The sequence below is a fragment of the Pristiophorus japonicus genome, chromosome 21 (assembly GCF_044704955.1).
Source record: "Pristiophorus japonicus isolate sPriJap1 chromosome 21, sPriJap1.hap1, whole genome shotgun sequence".
Lineage (NCBI taxonomy): Eukaryota > Metazoa > Chordata > Chondrichthyes > Pristiophoridae > Pristiophorus > Pristiophorus japonicus.
This window is the reverse complement of record NC_091997.1, coordinates 54,608,767-54,629,794: the sequence shown is the minus strand read 5'-3', so window position 1 is coordinate 54,629,794 and position 21,028 is coordinate 54,608,767. Positions and strand designations below refer to the sequence as shown.

Here is a 21,028-nt window from a genome sequence, read left to right as displayed (position 1 = left end):
TTTCAGACAAGGGTCCCTTTAACTAGCCATGCGGCCCATTTAAATCTTCGCGCAAGCTCGGTTATTCCCTTTGCAAAGCCGGTGAGAGGCCTGCCCAGGACCTCCAGACCACAGCATGGCCATGTGGCCACACAGTTTAACGGGAACGTTGCTCCCTTGTGTCCGCTGTGGAACTCCACGTACTTGAGCACAAAAATCTAGGCTGACACTCCCAGTGCAGTGCTGAGGGAGAGCTGTACTGTCCGAGGTGCCGACTTTCGGATGAGACTTTAAACCGAGGCCCCGTCTGCCCTCTCAAGTGGATGTAAAAGATCCCACGGCACTTTTTGAAGAAGAGCAGGGGAGTTATCCCCGGTGTCCTGGCCAATATTCATCGCTCAACCAACATCATTAAAATGATCTTGTCATTTATCTAATTGCAAATTGGCTGCTGAGTTTCCCTATCACAACACTTCATTGACTGTGAAGTACTTTGAGACGTCCTGACAGGTGTATAAGTGCAAGCCCTTCCCTTTCACTGCACTGGAGTGCCATCCTGCATTATGTGCTCAAATCCTGGAGCATGGCTTGAACCCACAGCCTTCTGATTCAGAGGCAAGAGTGCTAACGCTGAGCCAGTGCTGGTTCAAGGCAATGTATACAAGCAGGACCATGTGCTACTGGGCTGGGAGAGCAACAGGTCACACGGAGGGTCTGCTGACAAATGCAGGGGGTTGATTAGCCAACTTTATTCCTCTGACTTGCTCATAATCCGTGATGTTGTTAATAAACAAATACGTTAATCTTGGTAAGTTAAAATGAAAATAGAAAATTCTGGAAATACACAACAGGGCTAGACGGAGATCGGTACATTTTTATTGGGTAAGGGTATCAAAGTGTATGGAGCGAAAGCAGATAAATGGAGGTGATGTACAGGTCAGCCATGATCTGATAGAATGGCGGAACAGGCTCGAGGGGCTAAATGGCCTCCTGCTGTTCCTATGTTCCTATTGCAGAGCTGTTTACTGCCCCCCCCCCATCTCCCCTCACCCTTCACCCCCCCCCCCCCGAAGTTTTGGCACATGGATCCTTCCACCATCTGACTGTGGCTCGAGGGGCTGTGAGAAACAGTGTCCTTGCTGAGGCAGCGCCTGAGCCCGAGGATATTTCAGACCCAATGCCCAGCACGAGACCTGTTCTGCTATCGCGGAAAGTCACAGCTGGAGTGCTGCAAACAATAAGGTACAACAGGCATCCGCCTTGCAACATTCAGCCATACAGGAGGTCCAATTCCTCCCGGAAGATCCACGCCCTAGAACGTCTGTAAGCCCCTGTGTCAGGCTCAGTCCCAGTGTCTACATAACAATAGACACTTCACTCCACAGTCAGTCATTGTCGGAATGGACTTCCAGATGTTGCAGCATGATAAGTACTTTATCTTTCTCACTCTTTTTGTTCCCTCTTTCTTTCTGTCTCTCTTTATTTCTTTTCTTCATCTCTCTATCTTTCTTTCTGTCTTCCTTTCTCTCCATTTTCCTCTCTCTGTTTCTTTCTCTCTCCCTCTCTTCCTTTCAGATGCTAACTTTGCCCGTGCTTCATTTCCAGTGTTTTCAATTTGGATATACGGACTGTGACTAGCGATGCTCTCACTTGCTCTCCTTTTCTCTTGTTAATTCTTCAGTCCTGTGGTGAGATGGCCTTGGGGCTGATGTTTACCTAGAATCCCTGTTCAGTAATACCCCCATGGAGTGTTTGCTCAAACCTACCCAATCTCATTCACGGGTACATTCAAAGGTGTACTGAAGTGACATGATATCAATGAAGGAGCAATTCGATACAAAATTGGCAGCTTCTGAGCATCAACCACGCAACAGGGAAAGAAAGGGGCTGAGAGACACCGGTCAGTGTCCAGATATCTCCCCGAGGGAGAGGGACTGAGGGACACCAGTCAGTGTACAGATATCTCCCTGAGGGAGAGGGGACTGAGAGACACCAGTCACTGTACAGACATCTCGTTGAACATAGAAACATAGACATTTACAGCGTAGAAGGAGGCCATTCCGACCCATCGTGTCCGCGCCGGCCGACAAAGAGCCACACGGCCCTTGGTCAGCAGCCCTAAAGGTTACATATAAACCTATGAACAATGACAGAAAGGCAAAGAGCACCCAGCCTAACCACTCCGCCTCACCACAATTTCGACACCCCGTATACCAAAACATTCTACACTCCACCCCAACCAGAACCATGTGATCCCCAGGGAGAGGCAAAAACCAGATAAAAACCCAGGCCAATTTAGGGAGAAGAAATCTAGGAAAATTCCTCTCCAACCCATCCAGGCAATCGACACTAGTCCAGGAGATCACCCTGGCCGTATTCTATTCCCTGCAGCACTTACCATTATATCTGCTCCGTCCAACAAAAGGTCATCCAGTCTAATCCCAATTACCAGCACTAGGTCCGTAACCCAGCAGGTGACTGCACTTTAAGTGCCCATCCAACCATCTCTTAAAAGTGGTGAGGGTTTCTGCATCCACAACTCTTCCAGGCAACGAGTTCCAGATCCTCACAACCCTCCGCGTAAAGAAGCCCCTCCTCAAATCCCCTCTAAAGCTTCTACCAACCACCTTAAAACTATGCCCCCTCGTAATAGGCCCCTCCACCAATAGAAATAGACCCTTACTATCCACTATGTCCAGGCCCCTCAATATTTTGTACACCTCAATGAGGTCTCCTCTTAACCTCCTCTGTTCCAATGAGAACAAACCCAGCCTATCCAATCTGTCCTCATAACTAAGATCCTCCATTCCAGACAGCATCCTAGTAAATCTCCTCTGCACCCTCTCTAGTGCAATCACATCCTTTCTATAATACGACGACCAGATCTGCACGCAATACTCTAGCTGTGGCCTAACCAAAGTATTATACAATTTAAGCATAACCTCCCTGCTCTTATATTCTATGCCTCAGCCAATAAAGGCAAGCATTCCGTATGCCTTCTTAACCACCTTATCCACCTGGCCTGCTACTTTCAGGAATCTGTGGATAAGCACTCCAAGGTCCCTTTGTTCATCTACATTATTAAGTGGCCTACCGCTTAATGTGTATACCCTTTCCTTATTAGCCCTCCCAAAGTGCATCACCTCACACTTCTCTGAATTAAATTCCATTTGTCACTGCTCTGCCCACCTGACCAGTAGATTGATATCCTCCTGCAGCCCATGACTTTTCTCTTTATTATTAACCACACAACCAATTTTAGTGTTGTCTGCAAACTTCTTAATCATACTCCCTATATTCAAATCTAAATCGTTGATATATACCACAAAAAACAAGGGACCCAGTACCGAGCCCTGTGGAACCTCACTGGAAACATCCTTCCAGTCACAAAAACATCCAGCAATCATTATCCTTTGCTTCCTACCACTAAGCCAATTTTGGATCCAACTTGACACTTTGCCCTGGATCCCATGGGCTTTTAACTTTCATGACCAGTCTACCATGTGGGACCTTATCAAAAGCTTTGCTAAAATCGCTATACACTACATCGTACGCACTACCCTCATCGACCCTCCTGGTTACCTCCTCAAAAAATTCAATCAGGTTAGTCAAACACGATCTTCCCTTAACAATACTTCCTCTCTGACTGTCCCTAATTAATCCCTGCCTTTCCAAATGTAGATTTATCCTGTCTTTCAGGATTTTTTCCAATCATTTTCCCACCACTGAGGTTAGGCTGACAGGCCTGTAATTACTTAGCCTATCCCTTTCTCCCTTCTTAAACAAGGGTACTACATTAGCAGTCCTCCAATCCTCCGGCACCATGCCCAGATCCTAAGAGGATTGGAAAATGATGGTCAAGGCCTCTGCTATTTCCTCTTTTACTTCGCTCAACAGCCTGGGATGCATTTCATCCGGGCCTGGGGACTTGTCTACTTTCAAAGCTGCTAAACCCCTTAATACTTCCTCTCTCACTATATTTATTTCATCCAGAATATCACACTCCTCCTCGATAACAGTATCTGCATTGCTCCTTTCCTTTATGAAAACAGATGCAAAGTATTCGTTAAGAACCCTACCAATATTTTTCGCCTCCACACAAAGATTACCCTCATGGTCTCTAATATTCCCTACCCTTTCTTTAGTTACCCTCTTACTCTTAATATATTTATAGAACATCTTAGAGTTTTCCTTAATTTTACTGGCCAAGAATTTCTCATGCTCTCTCTTAGCATTCCTAATATCCTTTTTAATTTTGATTCTTAACTTTCTATATTCCTCGAAAGATTCTATTGTATTTAGCCGTTGATATATGACATAAACTTTCCTTTTTTTTTATCCTCCCCTGTAAGTCCCTAGACATCCAGGGGGCTCTAGAATTATTTTTCCCAGCCTTTTTCTTTAAGGGCACATGTTTGGCCTGAGCCTTCCGGATCTCCTCCTTGAATGCCTCCCACTGTTCTGACACTGATTTACCCACAAGTAGCTGTTTCCAGTCCACTATGGCCAAATCACTCCTTAACTTAGCAAAATTAGCTTTTCCCCAATTCGGAACTTTTATTCCAGGCCTATTCTTGCCCTTATCCATAACCAACTTGAATCTGACTGAATTATGGTCCCTGGCACCCAAGTGCTCTCCCACTAATACCCCTTCCACCTGCCAGCTTCATTCCCCAAAACTAAATCCAAGACCGCCCCCTCTCATGTTGGGCTTGCTACATACTGACTAAAAAAGTTCTCTTGAATGCATTTCAAGAATTCCGCACTCTCTATATCCTTCACACTAAATTTGTCCCAATCAATATTTGGATAGTTAAAATCCCCGACTATTACTACCCTATGGTTTTTGGACTTCACAGCAATTTGCCGACATATTTGCTCCTCTATCTCCCTCCCACTGTTTGGGGGTCTATAATATACGCCCAGCAGTGTGATCGCCCCTTTTTTATTTTTCAATTTGACCTACATGGCCTTATTTGAAGATCCCTCTAACACATCATCCCTCCTCACCTCTGTAATAGTTTATTTATTCAGTACCGCGACACCCCCCCTCTTTTTACCCCCTTCTCTATCTTGTCTAAAAATCCTGTAGCCAGGAATATTGATCTGTCAAACCTGGCCCTCTTTCAGCCATGTTTCTGTAATGGCTATAATGTCATACTCCCAAGTGTCTACCTGTGCTCTTAGCTCATCCGTCTTATTCGCTATACTCCTTGCATTAAAGTATATACATTCAGCACAGGAAGACCTCCTTGCTTACTACATACTAAGCCCTGTTTCCTCTGTCTTACTGATTCACTTTCTAGATTCTTGCTATCCAATTTCTGCTTTACTTCCTTCCCTTTTGAATTCTCTCTCAGGTTCCCATCCCCCTGCCAAGCTAGTTTAACCTCTCACCAACAGCACGAGCAAAACTCCCCACGAGGTTATTGGTCCCGGAGCTGTTGAGGTACAACCCGTCCGGTTTGTACAGGTCCCATCTCCCCCAGAAGCGGTGCCAATGCCTCAAGAATTTAAAGCCCTCCCTCCTACACCAACTTTCCAGCCACATGTTCATCCCCTCTATCCTTCTATTCTTATACTCATTAGCACGTGGCACCGGTAGTAACCAGAGATTACTACCTTTGAGGTCCTACCCTATAATTTTCTTCCTAACTCCCTGAATTCTTCCTGTAGGACCTCATCCCTTATTTTACCTATGTCGTTGGTCCTGATATGGACCACGACCTCGAGCTGTTTACCCTTCCCACCGCCCCCCCCCCAGGATGTCCTGCGTCCTCTCTGTGATATCCTTGACCCTGGCACCAGGGAGGCACAAAACCATTCAGGAATCATGTCTACGGCCGCAGAAACTCCTGTCTGTTCCCCTAACTATAGAATCCCCTATCACTAGGGCTCTTTTGTTCTTTGTCCCTCCCCCCTGTGCAGCTGAGCCACCCGTGGTGCCTTGGACTTGGCTCTGGCTGCACTCCCCAGAGGCACCATCGTCCTTACCGATACTCAGAAGTGAATATTGGTTTGAAAGCGAGATCGACTCATGGGGGGACTCCTGCACTACCTGCCTAGCACACTTACTACGTCTCGTGGTCACCCACTTCCCCTCTACCTGCACGCCTTTAAGTTGGGGGGTGACCACCTCCTGAAACATGCTATCCACGTAGCTCTCAGCCTCGTGGACTCCACCCACTGCTCCAGTTCCGAAACGGAGCTCGAATAGTTGAAGCTGGAGACACCTCCTGCACACAGGGTTGTCTAGGCTGCACGAAGCGTCCAGGACTTCCCACATGCTGCAGGATGTGCACTCCACGGGACTGAGCTGCACTGCCATCCCTCTAGTTAGCCTTATCTAGTTTAAAATCTACTTAAAAAGAAATAGTGAAAAGAAAGCTACTCACCTCACCGACCTCTGTGGCCTCCCGACCTCTCGGCCTCCGAACTCCCGAACGCATGGCCTCCAAACTCCCGAACTCACGGCCTCTGAACTCCCAACCTATCAACTCATCGACCTCAGGACCTACCGACTCGCCGACCTCAGGACCTACCGACTCGCCGACCTCAGGACCTACCGACTCACCGATCTCAGGGCTTACCGACTCACCGATCTCAGGGCTTACTGACTCACCGATCTCAGGACCTACCGACTCATCGACCTCAGGGCCTACTGACTCATCGACCTCAGGGCTTACTGACTCATCGACCTCAGGGCCTACTGACTCATCGACCTCAGGACCTACCGACTCATCGACCTCAGGACCTACCGACTCGCCGACCTCAGGACCTACCGACTCACCGATCTCAGGACCTACCGACTCATCGACCTCAGGGCCTACTGACTCATCGACCTCAGGGCTTACTGACTCATCGACCTCAGGGCTTACTGACTCATCGACCTCAGGGCTTACTGACTCATCGACCTCAGGGCTTACTGACTCACCGATCTCAGGGCTTACTGACTCATCGACCTCAGGGCTTACTGACTCACCGATCTCAGGGCTTACTGACTCATCGACCTCAGGGCTTACTGACTCACCGATCTCAGGGCTTACTGACTCATCGACCTCAGGGCTTACTGACTCATCGACCTCAGGGCTTACTGACTCATCGACCTCAGGGCTTACTGACTCATCGACCTCAGGGCTTACTGACTCACCGATCTCAGGGCTTACTGACTCATCGACCTCAGGGCTTACTGACTCACCGATCTCAGGGCTTACTGACTCATCGACCTCAGGGCTTACTGACTCACCGATCTCAGGGCTTACTGACTCATCGACCTCAGGGCTTACTGACTCATCGACCTCAGGGCTTACTGACTCATCGACCTCAGGGCTTACTGACTCACCGATCTCAGGGCTTACTGACTCATCGACCTCAGGGCTTACTGACTCATCGACCTCAGGGCTTACTGACTCACCGATCTCAGGGCTTACTGACTCACCGATCTCAGGACCTATCAACTCATCGACCTCAGGACCTACCGACTCACCGACCTCAGGGCTTATCGACTTGCCGACCTCAGGGCCTACCGACTCTCCCACTCTCGGACTCTCCCGAGAGAGGGGACTGAGGGACATCAGTTAGTGTACAGATACCTCCCTGAGGGAGAGGGAGTGAGAGATACCAGTCAGGGTACAGACATCTCCGTAAGGGAGAGGGACTGAGCGACACCAGTCAGGGTACAGATACCTCCCTGAGGGAGAGGGACTGAGAGACCCAGTCAGTGTACAGATATCTCCCTGAGGGAGAGGGACTGAGCGACACCAGTCAGGGTACAGATACCTCCCTGAGGGAGAGGGACTGAGAGACCCAGTCAGTGTACAGATATCTCCCTGAGGGAGAGGGACTGAGCGACACCAGTCAGGGTACAGACATCTCCGTAAGGAAGAGGGACTGAGAGACCCAGTCAGTGTACAGATATCTCCCTGAGGGAGAGGGACTGAGAGACCCAGTCAGTGTACAGATATCTCCCTGAGGGAGAGGGACTGAGCGACACCAGTCAGGGTACAGATACCTCCCTGAGGGAGAGGGACTGAGAGACCCAGTCAGGGTACAGATACCTCCCTGAGGGAGAGGGACTGAGAGACCCAGTCAGTGTACAGATATCTCCCTGAGGGAGAGGGACTGAGCGACACCAGTCAGGGTACAGACATCTCCGTAAGGGAGAGGGACTGAGAGACCCAGTCAGTGTACAGATATCTCCCTGAGGGAGAGGGACTGAGAGACCCAGTCAGTGTACAGATATCTCCCTGAGGGAGAGGGACTGAGCGACACCAGTCAGGGTACAGATACCTCCCTGAGGGAGAGGGACTGAGAGACCCAGTCAGTGTACAGAAGATACCTTCCTGAGGGAGAGGGACTGAGAGACCCAGTCAGTGTACAGATATCTCCCTGAGGGAGAGGGACTGAGCGACACCAGTCAGGGTACAGATACCTCCCTGAGGGAGAGGGACTGAGAGACCCAGTCAGTGTACAGATACCTTCCTGAGGGAGAGGGACTGAGAGACCCAGTCAGTGTACAGATATCTCCCTGAGGGAGAGGGACTGAGAGACACCAGTCAGGGTACAGATACCTCCCTGAGGGAGAGGGACTGAGAGACCCAGTCAGTGTACAGATATCTCCCTGAGGGAGAGGGAGTGAGAGACACCAGTCAGTGTACAGATACCTCCCTGAGGGAGAGGGACTGAGAGACCCAGTCAGTGTACAGATGTCTCCCTGAGGGAGAGGGACTGAGAGACCCAGTCAGTGTACAGATGTCTCCCTGAGGAAGAGGGACTGAGAGACACCAGTGTATAGAACCTCTGTATACATTCTCTGACAGTCTGGGATTCACTGAATTCATGACCCATTTAACAACTAGAAGTTTCAGTCGAAGGTGACACTGCGATATTGTGAGGTGACAGACTATTTTGCTGAATATATTTAGAGAGACAGCAGATTTTCTGAAAGAGATTTGTGAGGCTGGTGTACCGGGGACACTGTGGCAGTGCAGAGTGCTGCTTGGGCCTCATCAAATCAGCCCCGACTGGACGGTTACCATGACAACAGATTGGCTCAGCGACGCTGTAATTGTGTCAGTGACTGTGATGTCAGTTCACTAATAGGGTGTAATGCACTGTTTGAGGGAAGAGCCGACAGCTCAATCAGAGCCTTAATCTTACCTTTACAAAGGCATTCTGTAACTTCAGCTAACCCTCAGGGGGCAGATTGCACCTGTCGTTCCCAATCTGTATCTAAACCTGCATCTGAACATCAGCCCACACACCACACAATTCCCCCTCATTTATTGGAGCCAGTGTGATATCATTTGCTGTAAACTTCACTTTCCCTGCACTGGCTGTGTTCTGCTGCAATTTCTATTCATTACATGTAACTCAAGGTCAAATAGAGAGCCTTTCCCCCTCTCTCTCTCCTCTCATTGTCTCTGTGTTCCCTTGTTCTCCTCACCTCTTCCTCTCTCATCCCTCACTCCTCCCCGTCTCTCTTCCCTCCCACCTCCTCTTCCCCTCTACTCTTCTGCCCCTGGCCATTTTTTCTCTTTTCTCCTTGACTTTCGTCACACCTCCCGCTCTCTCTGTCATCTCTCTCTCTCTCCCCTCCCCCTCTCTCTCCCCTCCCCCCCTCTCTCCCCTCTTTCTCCCCCTCTCTCTCCCCCCCCCTCTCTCTCCCCTCCCCCTCTCTCTCTCTCCTCCCCCCTCTCTCTCCCCTTCCCCTCTCTTGCCTCCCCCCTCTCTCTCCCCTTCCCCTCTCTCGCTCTCTCCTCCCCCCTCTCTCTCTCCCTTCCCCCTCTCTGCCTCTCTCCCCTCCCCCTCTCTCCCCTCTCTCTCTCCCCTTCCCCCCTCCTCTCTCTCCCCCTCTCTCTTCCCCTCTCTCTCCTCCCCCTCTCTCTCCCCTCCTCCCCCTCTCTCTCTCCCCTCCTCCCCCTCTCTCTGTCCTTCCCACTCTCTCTCTCTCCTCCCTCTCTCTCTCTCCTTCCCCTCTCTCTCTCTGCCTCTCTCCCCTCCCCCCTCTCTCCCCTCCCCTCCTCTCTCTCCCCCCTCTCTCTCTCTCCTCCTCCCCCTCTCTCTCTCCCCTCCCCCCTCTCTCTCCCCTCCCCCTCTCTCTCCCGTCTCTCCCAATTCTCTCTCCACCCTCATATCCCTTCCCTTTCTTTTCCCACTGCTCCCTTCCTATCCTCTCCTTTCCCTTCCCCTCCGCACCCTCTTTCATCCCTCCTCTCCCATCACCTTTCCTCCCCTCTCATTACCCTTTCTCTCCTTCAACTCTCTGTCCTTCCCATTTTCACCTCCTCTCTCCTCCGTCTCTTTCTTTCGTTCCTTCCCCTCTCCTCCCTCTTCCCCTCTCCATTCATCCCCTCCCCTCCCCCCATCTCCCTCCCTTGTCTCCCTCACTTTCTCTTTTCTCATGGACTGATATATGTGTCCTCCCACTCCTATAAATAAACCCACCGAATCCCTCAATTAGATTACAGATTGTAACACACTACCAGGTATCTGTTATTCTATATATAAAGCCCCCGAACCCCTCGATTAGATTACAGCCTGTAACTCACTTCTAGGTATCTATTATTCGATATATAAACCCCCTGAACAACTTTGTTTGCATTGCTGAATCTGTTATCCTTTCTGTAACTGGTACGTGCATTTTATGCTGCTAGTCTCTCTCTATCACCCTCTCTTTATTTGTTATTCTGTGCGTAACAGCTATGTGCTATATATATTGTCTTGTCTCTCTATTCTGCTGTCTCCCTCTCTTTCCGTTATTCTGGGTGTAACAGGTAAGAGCAGAAATTTTCTTGCCCCTCCCTATCTCTGTAATCTCCTCCAGTCCCACAACCCTCAGAGATGTCTGCGCTCCTCTAATTTTGCCCTCTTGACCATCCCTGATTATAATCGCTCCACCATTGGTGGCCATGCTTTCTGTTGTCTAGGCCCCAAGCTCTGGAACTCCCTCCCTAAACCTCTCCATCTCTCTTTCCTCCTTCAAGACGCTCCTTAAAACCTACCTTTTTGACCAAGCTTTTTCTACTTATGCAGCTCGGTGTCAATTTTTTAATCTCATAACACTCCTATGAAGCGCCCTGGAACGTTTCACTACATTAATCATCATCATAGGCAGTCCCTCGGAATCGAGGAAGACTTGCTTCCACTCTTAGAATGAGTTCTCAGGTGGCTGAACAGTCCAATACGAGAGCCACAGTCCCTGTCACAGGTGGGACAGACAGTCGTTAGGGAAGGGGTGGGTGGGACTGGTTTGCCGCGTGTTCTTTCCGCTGTCTGCGCTTGATTTCTGCATGCTCTCGGCGACGAGACTCGAGGTGCTCTGCGCCCTCCCAGATGCTCTTCCTCCACTTAGGGCGGTCTTTGGCCAGGGACTCCAAGGTGTCGGTGAGGATGTTGCACTTTATCAGGGAGGCTTTGAGGGTGTCCCTGTAATGTTTCTGCTGCTCACCTTTGGCTCATTTGCCGTGAAGGAGTTCCGAGTAGAGCGCTTGCTTTGGGAGTCTCGTGTCTGGCATGCGAACATTGTGGCCTACCCAGCGGAGCTGATCGAGTGTGGTCAGTGCTTCGATGTTGGGGATGTTGGCCTGGTCGAGGGCGCTAACGTTGGTGCGTCTGTCCTCCCAGGGGATTTGTAGGATCTTGCGGATCTACGTTAAAGGCGCTGTATAAATACAGGTTGTTGTTGTATTGCCTTGTTTCGCTCTACCGCTCTCTAGGTTATTCTGAGTGTAACAGGGATGTGCTGTTTATATTGTAACTCTCTCCGCAGCTATGACACAGTTACTGATGCAATGCACCACTCTTGTTCCAGACCACCACTCTGATCGGGCTCCTGAAGACGGCTCGCCTGCTGAGGCTGGTCCGTGTGGCCCGCAAGCTGGACCGTTACTCCGAGTACGGCGCTGCAGTGCTCTTCCTGCTCATGTGCACCTTTGCTCTCATTGCCCACTGGCTGGCCTGTATCTGGTATGCCATCGGCAATGTGGAGCGATCCTACACCATTCACAAGATCGGTTGGCTGGACAACCTAGGCGACCAAATCGGGAAGCGATATAATGACAGTGACCCTGCTTCCGGACCCTCCATTAAGGACAAGTATGTGACGGCTCTGTACTTCACCTTCAGCAGCTTGACCAGTGTCGGCTTTGGGAATGTTTATCCCAACACCAATTCCGAGAAGATCTTCTCCATCTGTGTTATGTTGATTGGCTGTAAGTGTTTCGGCTTTTCACTTGATGCCCGAGGTGATTCTCTATACACACTGTCCCATCAAACACTCCCAGGGCAGGTACAGCATGTGTTAGATACAGAGTAAAGCTCCCTCTACACTGTCCCATCAAACACTCCCAGAGCAGGTACAGCAGGGGGTTAGATACAGAGTAAAGCTCCCTCTACACTGTCCCATCGCAGGTACAGCACGGGTTAGATACAGAATAAAGCTCCCTCTACACTGTCCCATCAAACACTCCCAGGGCAGGTACAGCACGGGGTTAGATACAGAATAAAGCTCCTTTTACACTGTCCCATCAAACACTCCCAGAGCAGGAACTTTTGTTATACATAAGGCTGTAGAATGAGCAATGCTGGGCCCCTGGATTTTGCCAGCACTATCCCATTTTTGAGTACAATGTGAGCACGTTACTAAACTGCACGGTCAGGACTGGATTCTGCTCCATGTTCCTGCCGGGAATCTGATGGGATCGCAGGAGATGATAATGAAAAGTTCAGGATATGTGGCTTACCATCACTGCCAGCCTGACCTCAATTGCCTCCCCTGCCCCCGCCAGCCCCATCACTGGCCCGCTCCGCACACTGCCTGCAATGCAGCGGGCCATGGGGTCACTTCCATGGTGGGTTTCCTACCTGCCCATGTCATCACTGAGGCTGACAAGGCTCATCTCCTCCTTTAAAGCCAGTCCCTCCTCTGGTCAGCATTTCCCTCAGGGATGCCCACTATGCATTGGAAATGGCTCGTGGTCGGGGCAGAGTTGGGTGTTGGCAAATCCCAGCCCTTTCTCTGATAAACTCTCCTCCAATAAAACCCAGCCTCTAGTTTGTGACATGTTGAATTCTCATCAACAACAAGCCTGACAATTTGAGCCCTGATCCCCTCCCCACCCTTCACCATTCCACCCCTCCCCCAACCCCCTCACTACACCCTCCCCCACCCCTCCTCACTGCACCCTCCCCCATCCCCCCCTCGCTGCCCCACCCCATCCTTCCCCACCCACTGCCCCCACCCTGCCATTATCCTATCTTACCCCACAGCCTCATCCTATCCTACCCTTGATCCCACCCAAGTTTAGCAGCCATTCTCTGTTGGCAATCCCACTATTTGTAGACAGTGGGCCCTTGGTTGGTAAAAGACAGCTGATTCAGTGAGTTCCTTGGTTATATTTTTGTTTGACCTTTGACCTATTCCCCAGCTCTCATGTATGCCAGTATCTTCGGGAATGTGTCCGCCATCATCCAGCGGTTGTACTCCGGCACCGCTCGCTACCACACACAGATGCTCCGAGTGAAAGAATTCATCCGCTTCCACCAGATCCCCAACCCGCTGCGACAGAGGCTTGAGGAATATTTCCAACACGCCTGGTCCTACACCAATGGGATTGACATGAACGCTGTGAGTACTGAAACGCCTGTGGGCCAGAGTCCCAGAGCCACACAGAGGGCACAAGGGCAGTGAACAGAGACTCGGTGCCCAACCAAGGTCCTGGGGCATGGGGAAACAATCCATTGCACTCCTCCAGCCTTCTCCCAAGCCCAGCAATTACCCCGCACCATGTCCTTTACCTTCACACACTCTGCTCACCCAATGACCATCCAGCTCCCTCTTTCACAATCCACCATTGCTGCCTCTTGCGATGGGGTGTTTCAGCACCAAATAGACTGCCAGGAAATGGACTGCTGGAACAGGCTCGCGGGGCTGAATGGCTTGCTTCAATTCCCATCTTCCTGTGACAGCTCCTTGCTGGAATGAGGCAGTAGGCAGCAGAACAGCCAGACACGAAGCAGGGCTAACTCCCTGGCGATGCCTTAGGTTGGAGCAGCGGCTGAGAGTGGTGAGCTGGATGGTGGGAGTGAAGGTGGGGTGGGGGGGAGGCGGGGAGGGGGGAGCAGTCAGTAGGTCACCTCCATCTCAGGAGTGCTGTGTGAGCAAGAGACCACAGTCAGAAGGCATTGCAGCCCAGCGACAGAAAGAACCCTGACATAACTCCTACTGGCTGCTCACAGCAATACTGGGCCTGGGGCCTGCGGACAACTCTCACCCCTAGGCCTGGGGCCTAGGAACAGCCCTCACCCCCTGGGCCTAGGGAGAGCCCTCACCCCCTGGGCCTGGGGACAGCCCTCACCCCCTGGGTCTGGGGACAACCCTCAACCCTGGGCCTGGGCCTGGGGTCTGGAGACAAGTTATATAAACAGGCGAGGCTCCATGCTGGGAGCGCTGTTCTGTATAATTACGCCTCTGGCTGGAGAGTCTAGAACCAGGGTTCACAGTCTCACGATAAGGAGTCGGCCATTTAAGACTGAGATAAGGAGAAACTTCTTCACTCAGAGGGTGATGAATCTCTGCAATTCTCTGCCCCAGAGGGCTGTGGAAGCTCAGTCTTTGAGTATATTCAAGACAGAGATCGCTAGATTTTTGGATATTAAGGGATATGGGGATAGTGCAGGAAAGTGGCATTGAGGTAGAAGATCAGCCATGATCTCACTGAATGGCGGAGCAGGCTCGAGGGGCCGAATGGCCAGCTCCTGCTCCTGTTTCTTATGTTGTTATGAGTGGAGAAGGGGAAGGGGAACCTTGTGTTCAGCATGGCCCAGGCACCGAGTGGGGAGGAATGAAACCGAAGTCTGTTTGAAGTGAGTGGTGCAGATTTGGGGTTTATTGTGTGGGCGGGCTCGCGTTTCACACAAAGCGTGTTTTCCCGAGGGAGGGGGGGGCGAGTTGCTGTTTCCCGATGGACGCAGGGTGGGGGGGCGGGTGGGAGAGCATCCCCGAAACCCGCGGCCAGTGTATCCCATCGAAGCCATGCTGATGCAGGAGGTGCTGGGACTGCCAGTGCCCCGAGACTCACTGCTGTACACAGACTCCAATCCCTGGGGTACATGAACTGGACTCAGGGTCAGCATTGAGTGACTCGCTGGTGATTGGAGCTGATGGCCGGAGCAGCTCACTGACGCTCAGGAAGACTCTTCATTCACTTTGGCTTCAAGCAGAATGTGCTGCTAATTGTGAATATAAACCCTCTCGCTGAAGCTGTGGATGCTCAGTCTCCTGTCAAACCAAAGCCAGCAGGCCCTCCCGGCATGGCTCGATGGGTATATGCACCGCCCATGTGTACCCAGCCACACGGATAGATTGGGAGGTCCGGGGTGGGGGGGTAGGGTCTGAGGGGCAACCTACAAATACTCGTTTCCTGACGGCACATGGGTTCCAACCTGAGTCACAGCCTCGTCTGTCCATCTCACCCCAAGGTTGCAGGTATGGTCACTGCAATTGGCCCCAACCCACTGGACAAAGGAGGGGAAATCAGCCAAGGGTCGGGCTACAGATCACCGTCTCTTGTGTGTGTGGACGTCAGATGTCGTCACGTTCAGGTTTGACCATGATGCATCCCATGGTTCAATAGCCCGCACTCACCATCTTAGGTGATTGGCAGCCTGGGCAGGGTCCTGGATGTCTGCAGGCAGTGATGGAGCTGTCATTATCATCATCATCATAGACAGTCTCTCGGAATCGAGGAAGACTTGCTTCCACTCCCAAAGTGAGTCCTTTGGTGGCTGAACAGTCCAATACGAGAGCCACAGACCCTGCCACAGGTGGGACAGACATTCATCGGGGGAAGGGGGGGGGGGGTGGTGGGACTGATTTACCACACGCTCCTTCCGCTGCCTGCGCCTGACCTCTTCACACTCGCGGCGTTGAGACTCGAGGAGCTCAGCGCCCTCCCGGATGCACTTTCTCCACCTAGAGCAGTCTTCGGCCAGGGTCTCCCAGGTGTCGGTGCTGATATCGCAATTCACCAGGGAGGCTTTGAGGGTGTAATATTTCTGCTGCCCACCTTTGGCTCGTTTGCCGTGAAGGAGCTGTACCTCAGAGGCAGTGCCTTCGGGAGAGGTGAAGAGATTCGTAGGTTACTGCAAGGAGTTCAGGGAGTACGCAGAGAGGTATCGAGCATGGCTGGGATAGGGAGAGGGGCTGGTATAGAGAGAGTAGCTGGGATAGGGACTGTGGCTGGGATAGGGCAAGTCGCTGGGATAGGGAGCGTGGCTGGGATAGGGAGAGTCGCTGGGATAGAGAGTGGCTGGGATAGGGAGTGTGGCTGGGATAGGGAGAGGCGCTGGGATAGAGAGTGGCTGGGATAGGGAGTGGCTGGGATAGGGAGTGGCTGGGATAGAGAGTGGCTGGGATAGGGAGTGTGGCTGGGATAGGGAGAGGCGCTGGAATAGGGAGTGTGGCTGGGATAGAGAGTGGCTGGGATAGGGAGTGTGGCTGGGATAGGGAGTGTGGCTGGGATAGGGAGTGGCTGGGATAGAGAGTGGCTGGGATAGGAAGTGTGGCTGGGTTAGGGAGAGGCTGGGATAGAGAGTGGCTGGGATAGAGAGTGGCAGGGATAGGGAGTGTGGCTGGGATAGGGAGAAGCGCTGGGATAGGGAGTGTGGCTGGGATAGAGAGTGGCTGGGATGGGGAGTGTGGCTGGGATAGGGAGAGGCGCTGGAATAGGGATTGTGGCTGGGATAGGGAGTGTGGCTGGGATAGGGTGAGGCGCTGGGATAGGGAGAGGCGCTGGGATAGGGAGTGTGGCTGGGATAGAGAGTGGCTGGGATGGGGAGAGTGGCTGGGTTAGGGAGAGGCTGGGATAGAGAGTGGCTGGGATAGAGAGTGGCAGGGATAGGGAGTGTGGCTGGATTAGGGAGAGTCACTGGGATAGAGAGTGTGGCTGGGATAGGGAGTGGCTGGGATAGGGAGTGTGGCTGGGTTAGGGAGAGTCACTGGGATAGGGAGTGTCGCTGGGATAGGGAGTGGCTGGGATAGGGAGTGTGGCTGGGATAGGGAGAGTGGCAGGGATAGGGAGCAAGAAATAAGAAATGGGAGCAGGAGTCGGCCATTCGGCCCCTTGAGCCTGTTCCGCCATTCAATACGATCATGACTGATCTGATCCTGGCCTGAACTCCACTTCCCCGCCCGCTCCCCATAACCCTTGACTCCTCTATAGTTCAAGAATCTGTGAGTGAGCGGGAGAGGGGTAAGAGCGGGAACAGGATGTAGCGAGTGGGGGTAGAGGTTAGCGAGGGGTATTGATTGGGGGGAGGGGCGACCAGCAGGGTGAGCGGGGGAGGGGTTATTGATCGGAGGGCTGGGGATGCAAGCGGAGGAGGGGTAGTGGCTGATGCTCAGGGTTCACTGAGAGCAGAAAGGGGAGAAAGATTACGGGGGTGGGGTAAGTGGAATCAGGGAGTCGGACACTCCCAGAAGGGGGACATGAGCAGAGAAGGTTCTGGAAGCCGTGCCCTCACACTGACAGTAACCGTGTCCTGTTTCTTTTTGGCCAGGTGCTGAAAGGTTTCCCGGAGTGCCTGCAGGCGGACATTTGCCTGCACCTGAACCGCAGCCTGCTGCAGAACTGCAAGGCCTTCCGTGGGGCCAGCCCAGGCTGCCTGCGGGCCCTGGCCATGAAGTTCAAGACCACGCACGCTCCGCCCGGCGACACGCTGGTCCACTACGGGGATGTGCTCACTGCGCTCTACTTCATCTCCAGCGGCTCCATCGAGATCCTGCGCGACGACATGGTGGTGGCCATCTTGGGTGCGTGCACTGCGCCGCGTCGCTCTCAGCCTGTCCCGCGAGGGGTCGGGGTCGGGGCCGGGCCCCCCGCCCGGGAAGGGCGCCCAATGGCGGGAGGGCGCCCACGTATTGTTCACGCCACACCCAGCGCCGCTCGGAATCTGCACGCAAGTTCAGCACGGAGGTTCATGGGGACTGTGGTTATATTGAAATGAGGGGCCCCTTAACCATGATGAGACTCAACAGTGCGGGCGTTAAAGGGGAGGGGGGTCCCGGTTACCAATAATGAGGCTGCGTTCGCTCAGACTATCCGCTGCTGTCCTGTCACAGTCGGGGCGAGGTCACGGCGGCAAAAAGTCCAAGGACATTCAGCCCCATTGTGTTTCCGCTTTCCTTACTTTTGCAGCCCGCACCAGCCCCCTTTCCAAACATCCCAACGCTGCTCTGCTGGCCCTTTGGGCTTTTACCTCATGGCCCTGTAACAGGCTCGAGGTGCTAAACAGCCTCCTCCTGTTCCTATGGTAACAGGCTCGAGGGGCTAAACTGCCTCCTGCTGTTCCTATGGTAACAGGCTCAAGGGGCTAAACGGCCTCCTCCTGTTCCTATGGTAACAGGCTCGAGGGGCTAAACGGCCTCCTCCTGTTCCTGTGTAACAGGCTCGAGGGACTGAATGGCCTCCTGTTCCTGTGTAACAGACTCGAGGAGCTGAATGGCCTCCTGTTCCTGTGTAACAGACTCGAGGAGCTGAATGGCCTCCTGTTCCTGTGTAACAGGCTCGAGAGGCTGAATGGCCTCCTGTTCCTGGGTAACAGGCTCGAGGGGCTGAATGGCCTCCTGTTCCTGTGTAACAGGCTCAAAGGGCTGAGTAGCCTCCTGTTCCTGTGTAACAAACTCGAGGGGCTGAATGGCCTCCTGTTCCTGTGTAACAGGCTCAAAGGGCTGAGTAGCCTCCTGTTCCTGTGTAACAGGCTCGAGTGGCTGAATGGCCTCCTTTTCCTGTGTAATAGGCTCGAAGGGATGAGTGGCTTCCTGTTCCTGTGTAACAGGCTCGAGGGGCTGAATGGCCTCCTGTTCCTTTGTAACAGACTCGAGGAGCTGAATGGCCTCCTGTTCCTTTGTAACAGACTCGAGGGGCTGAATGGCCTCCTGTTCCTGTATAACAGGCTCGAAGGGCTGAGTGGCCTCCTGTTCCTGTGTAACAGGCTCGAGGGGCTGAATGGCCTCCTGTTCCTGAGCTCAAGTCACTGGAGTGGGACTGGAACGTGTGGCCTCCCGGCTGGGAGTGACAGTGCCCCCACTGAGCCTGGGCTGACTGTATGCATGGTGGCTCAGTGCTTATATTTGATGCTCTGGGTGTTTTTGATTCCAGGGAAGAACGACACATTCGGAGAGCCGATCAGCCTGTACGCCAGGCCAGGGAAATCTAACGCTGATGTCCGAGCACTGACGTACTGCGACTTACACCGCATCGTGCGGGACGACCTGCTCGAGGTCCTCGACATGTACCCCGATTTCTCCAATAACTTCTGGACCAATTTGGAGATCACCTTCAATCTCAGAGATGTGAGTATAGGCCTTTTCATTTCTGCTTTAAACCAAAGAAAACTCGGTTTCCCCATCGATTGCGCTGCTTTATTAACATAGAATACAGCAGACTACACATAGTCCATATCCGTGTACACCCAGTGTGTCCCCAATGTGTCTCCCACATAAAAACTGACTGCAAAAGCTTCTATAGATATGTGAAGAGAAAAAGATTAGTGAAGACTAATGTAGGTCCCTTGCAGTCAGAATCAGGTGAATTCATAATGGGAAACAAGAAAATGGCAGAGCAATTGAACAAATACTTTGGTTCTGTCTTCACTAAGGAAGACACAAATAATCTCCCGAAAATACTAGGGAACCAAGGGTCTAGCGAGAAGGAGGAACTGAGGGATATCCTTATTAGTCAGGAAATGGTTTTAGGGAAATTGAAGGGACTGAAGGCCAATAAATTCCCAGGGCCTGATAGCCTGCATCCCAGAGTACTTAAGGAAGTGGCCCTAGAAATAGTAGATACATTAGTGGTCATTTTCCAACATTCCATGGACTTTGGATCAGTTCCTATGGATTGGAGGGAGAGAGAAAACAAAATTATAGACTGACATCACTAATGGGGAAAATGTTGGAATCAATTATTAAAGATGTAATAGCAGCGGATTTGGAAAGCAGTGACAGGATCAGTCCAAGTCAGCATGGATTTCTGAAAGGGAATCCTTTCTAGAGTTTTTTGAGGATGTAACTAGTAGAGTGGATAAGGGAAAAACAGTAGATGTGGTGTATTTGGACTTTCAAAAGGCTTTTGACAAGGTCCCACACAAGAGATTAGTGTGCAAAATTAAGGCACATAGTATTGGGGGTAATGTACTGACGTGAATCGAGAAATGGTTGGCAGACAGGAAGCAAAGAGTGGGAATAAACGGGTCCTTTTCAGAATGGCAGGCAGTGACTAGTGTGGTGCCGCAGGGCTCAGTGCTGGGACGGCAGTTATTTACAATATACATTAATGATTTAGACGAAGGAATTGATATCTCCAAGTTTGCAGATGACACTAAGCTGGGTGGCAGTGCGAGCTGTGAGGAGGATGCTAAGAGGCTGCAGGGGAACTTGGACATGTTTGGTGAATGGGCAAATGCATGGCAGATGCAGTATAATGTGGATAAATGTGAGGTTATCCACTTTGGTGGCAAAAACAGGAAGGCAGATTATTATCTGAATGGTGACAGATTAGTAAAAGGCGGGGTTCAACGAGACCTGGGTGTCATGGTTCATCAGTCATTTAAGGTAGGCAAACAGGTACAGCAGGCAGTAAAGAAGGCAAATGGCATGCTGGCCTTCATAGCGAGGGGATTTGAGTATAGGAGCAGGGAGGTCTTACTGCAGTTGTACAGGACCTTGGTGAGGCCTCACCTTGGGTATTGTGTGCAGTTTTGGTCTCCTAATCTGAGGAAGGACATGCTTGCTATTGAGAGAGTGCAGCAAAGGTTCACCAGACTGATTCCCGGGATGGCAGAACTGACATATGAGGAAAGACTGGATCGGCTAGACATATACTGGAACTTAGAAGGGTGAGAGGGGATCTCATAGAAACATATAACATTCTGACAGGACTGGACAGGTTAGATGCAGGAAGAATGTTCCCGATGTTGGGGAAGTCCAGAACCAGGGGACACAGTCTAAGGATAAGGAGTAAGCCATTTAGGACAGAGATGAGGAGAA

The 21,028-nt window shown here is 51.7% G+C and overlaps 1 protein-coding gene across 5 annotated transcripts in view; it reads left to right on the top strand.

The window, feature by feature from the left end:
• The window catches only part of kcnh6a (potassium voltage-gated channel, subfamily H (eag-related), member 6a), a 449,471-nt gene that overhangs the window by 407,925 nt on the left and 20,518 nt on the right, over positions 1 to 21,028 (top strand). For all 5 annotated transcript variants that reach the window (XM_070864776.1, XM_070864777.1, XM_070864775.1 and 2 more), the window contains 4 exons: positions 11,792 to 12,191; positions 13,407 to 13,606; positions 17,539 to 17,791; positions 19,140 to 19,333. In XM_070864776.1, the coding sequence (XP_070720877.1) occupies positions 11,792 to 12,191; positions 13,407 to 13,606; positions 17,539 to 17,791; positions 19,140 to 19,333 (1,047 nt within the window). The remainder of the gene's footprint in view (positions 1 to 11,791; positions 12,192 to 13,406; positions 13,607 to 17,538; positions 17,792 to 19,139; positions 19,334 to 21,028) is intronic.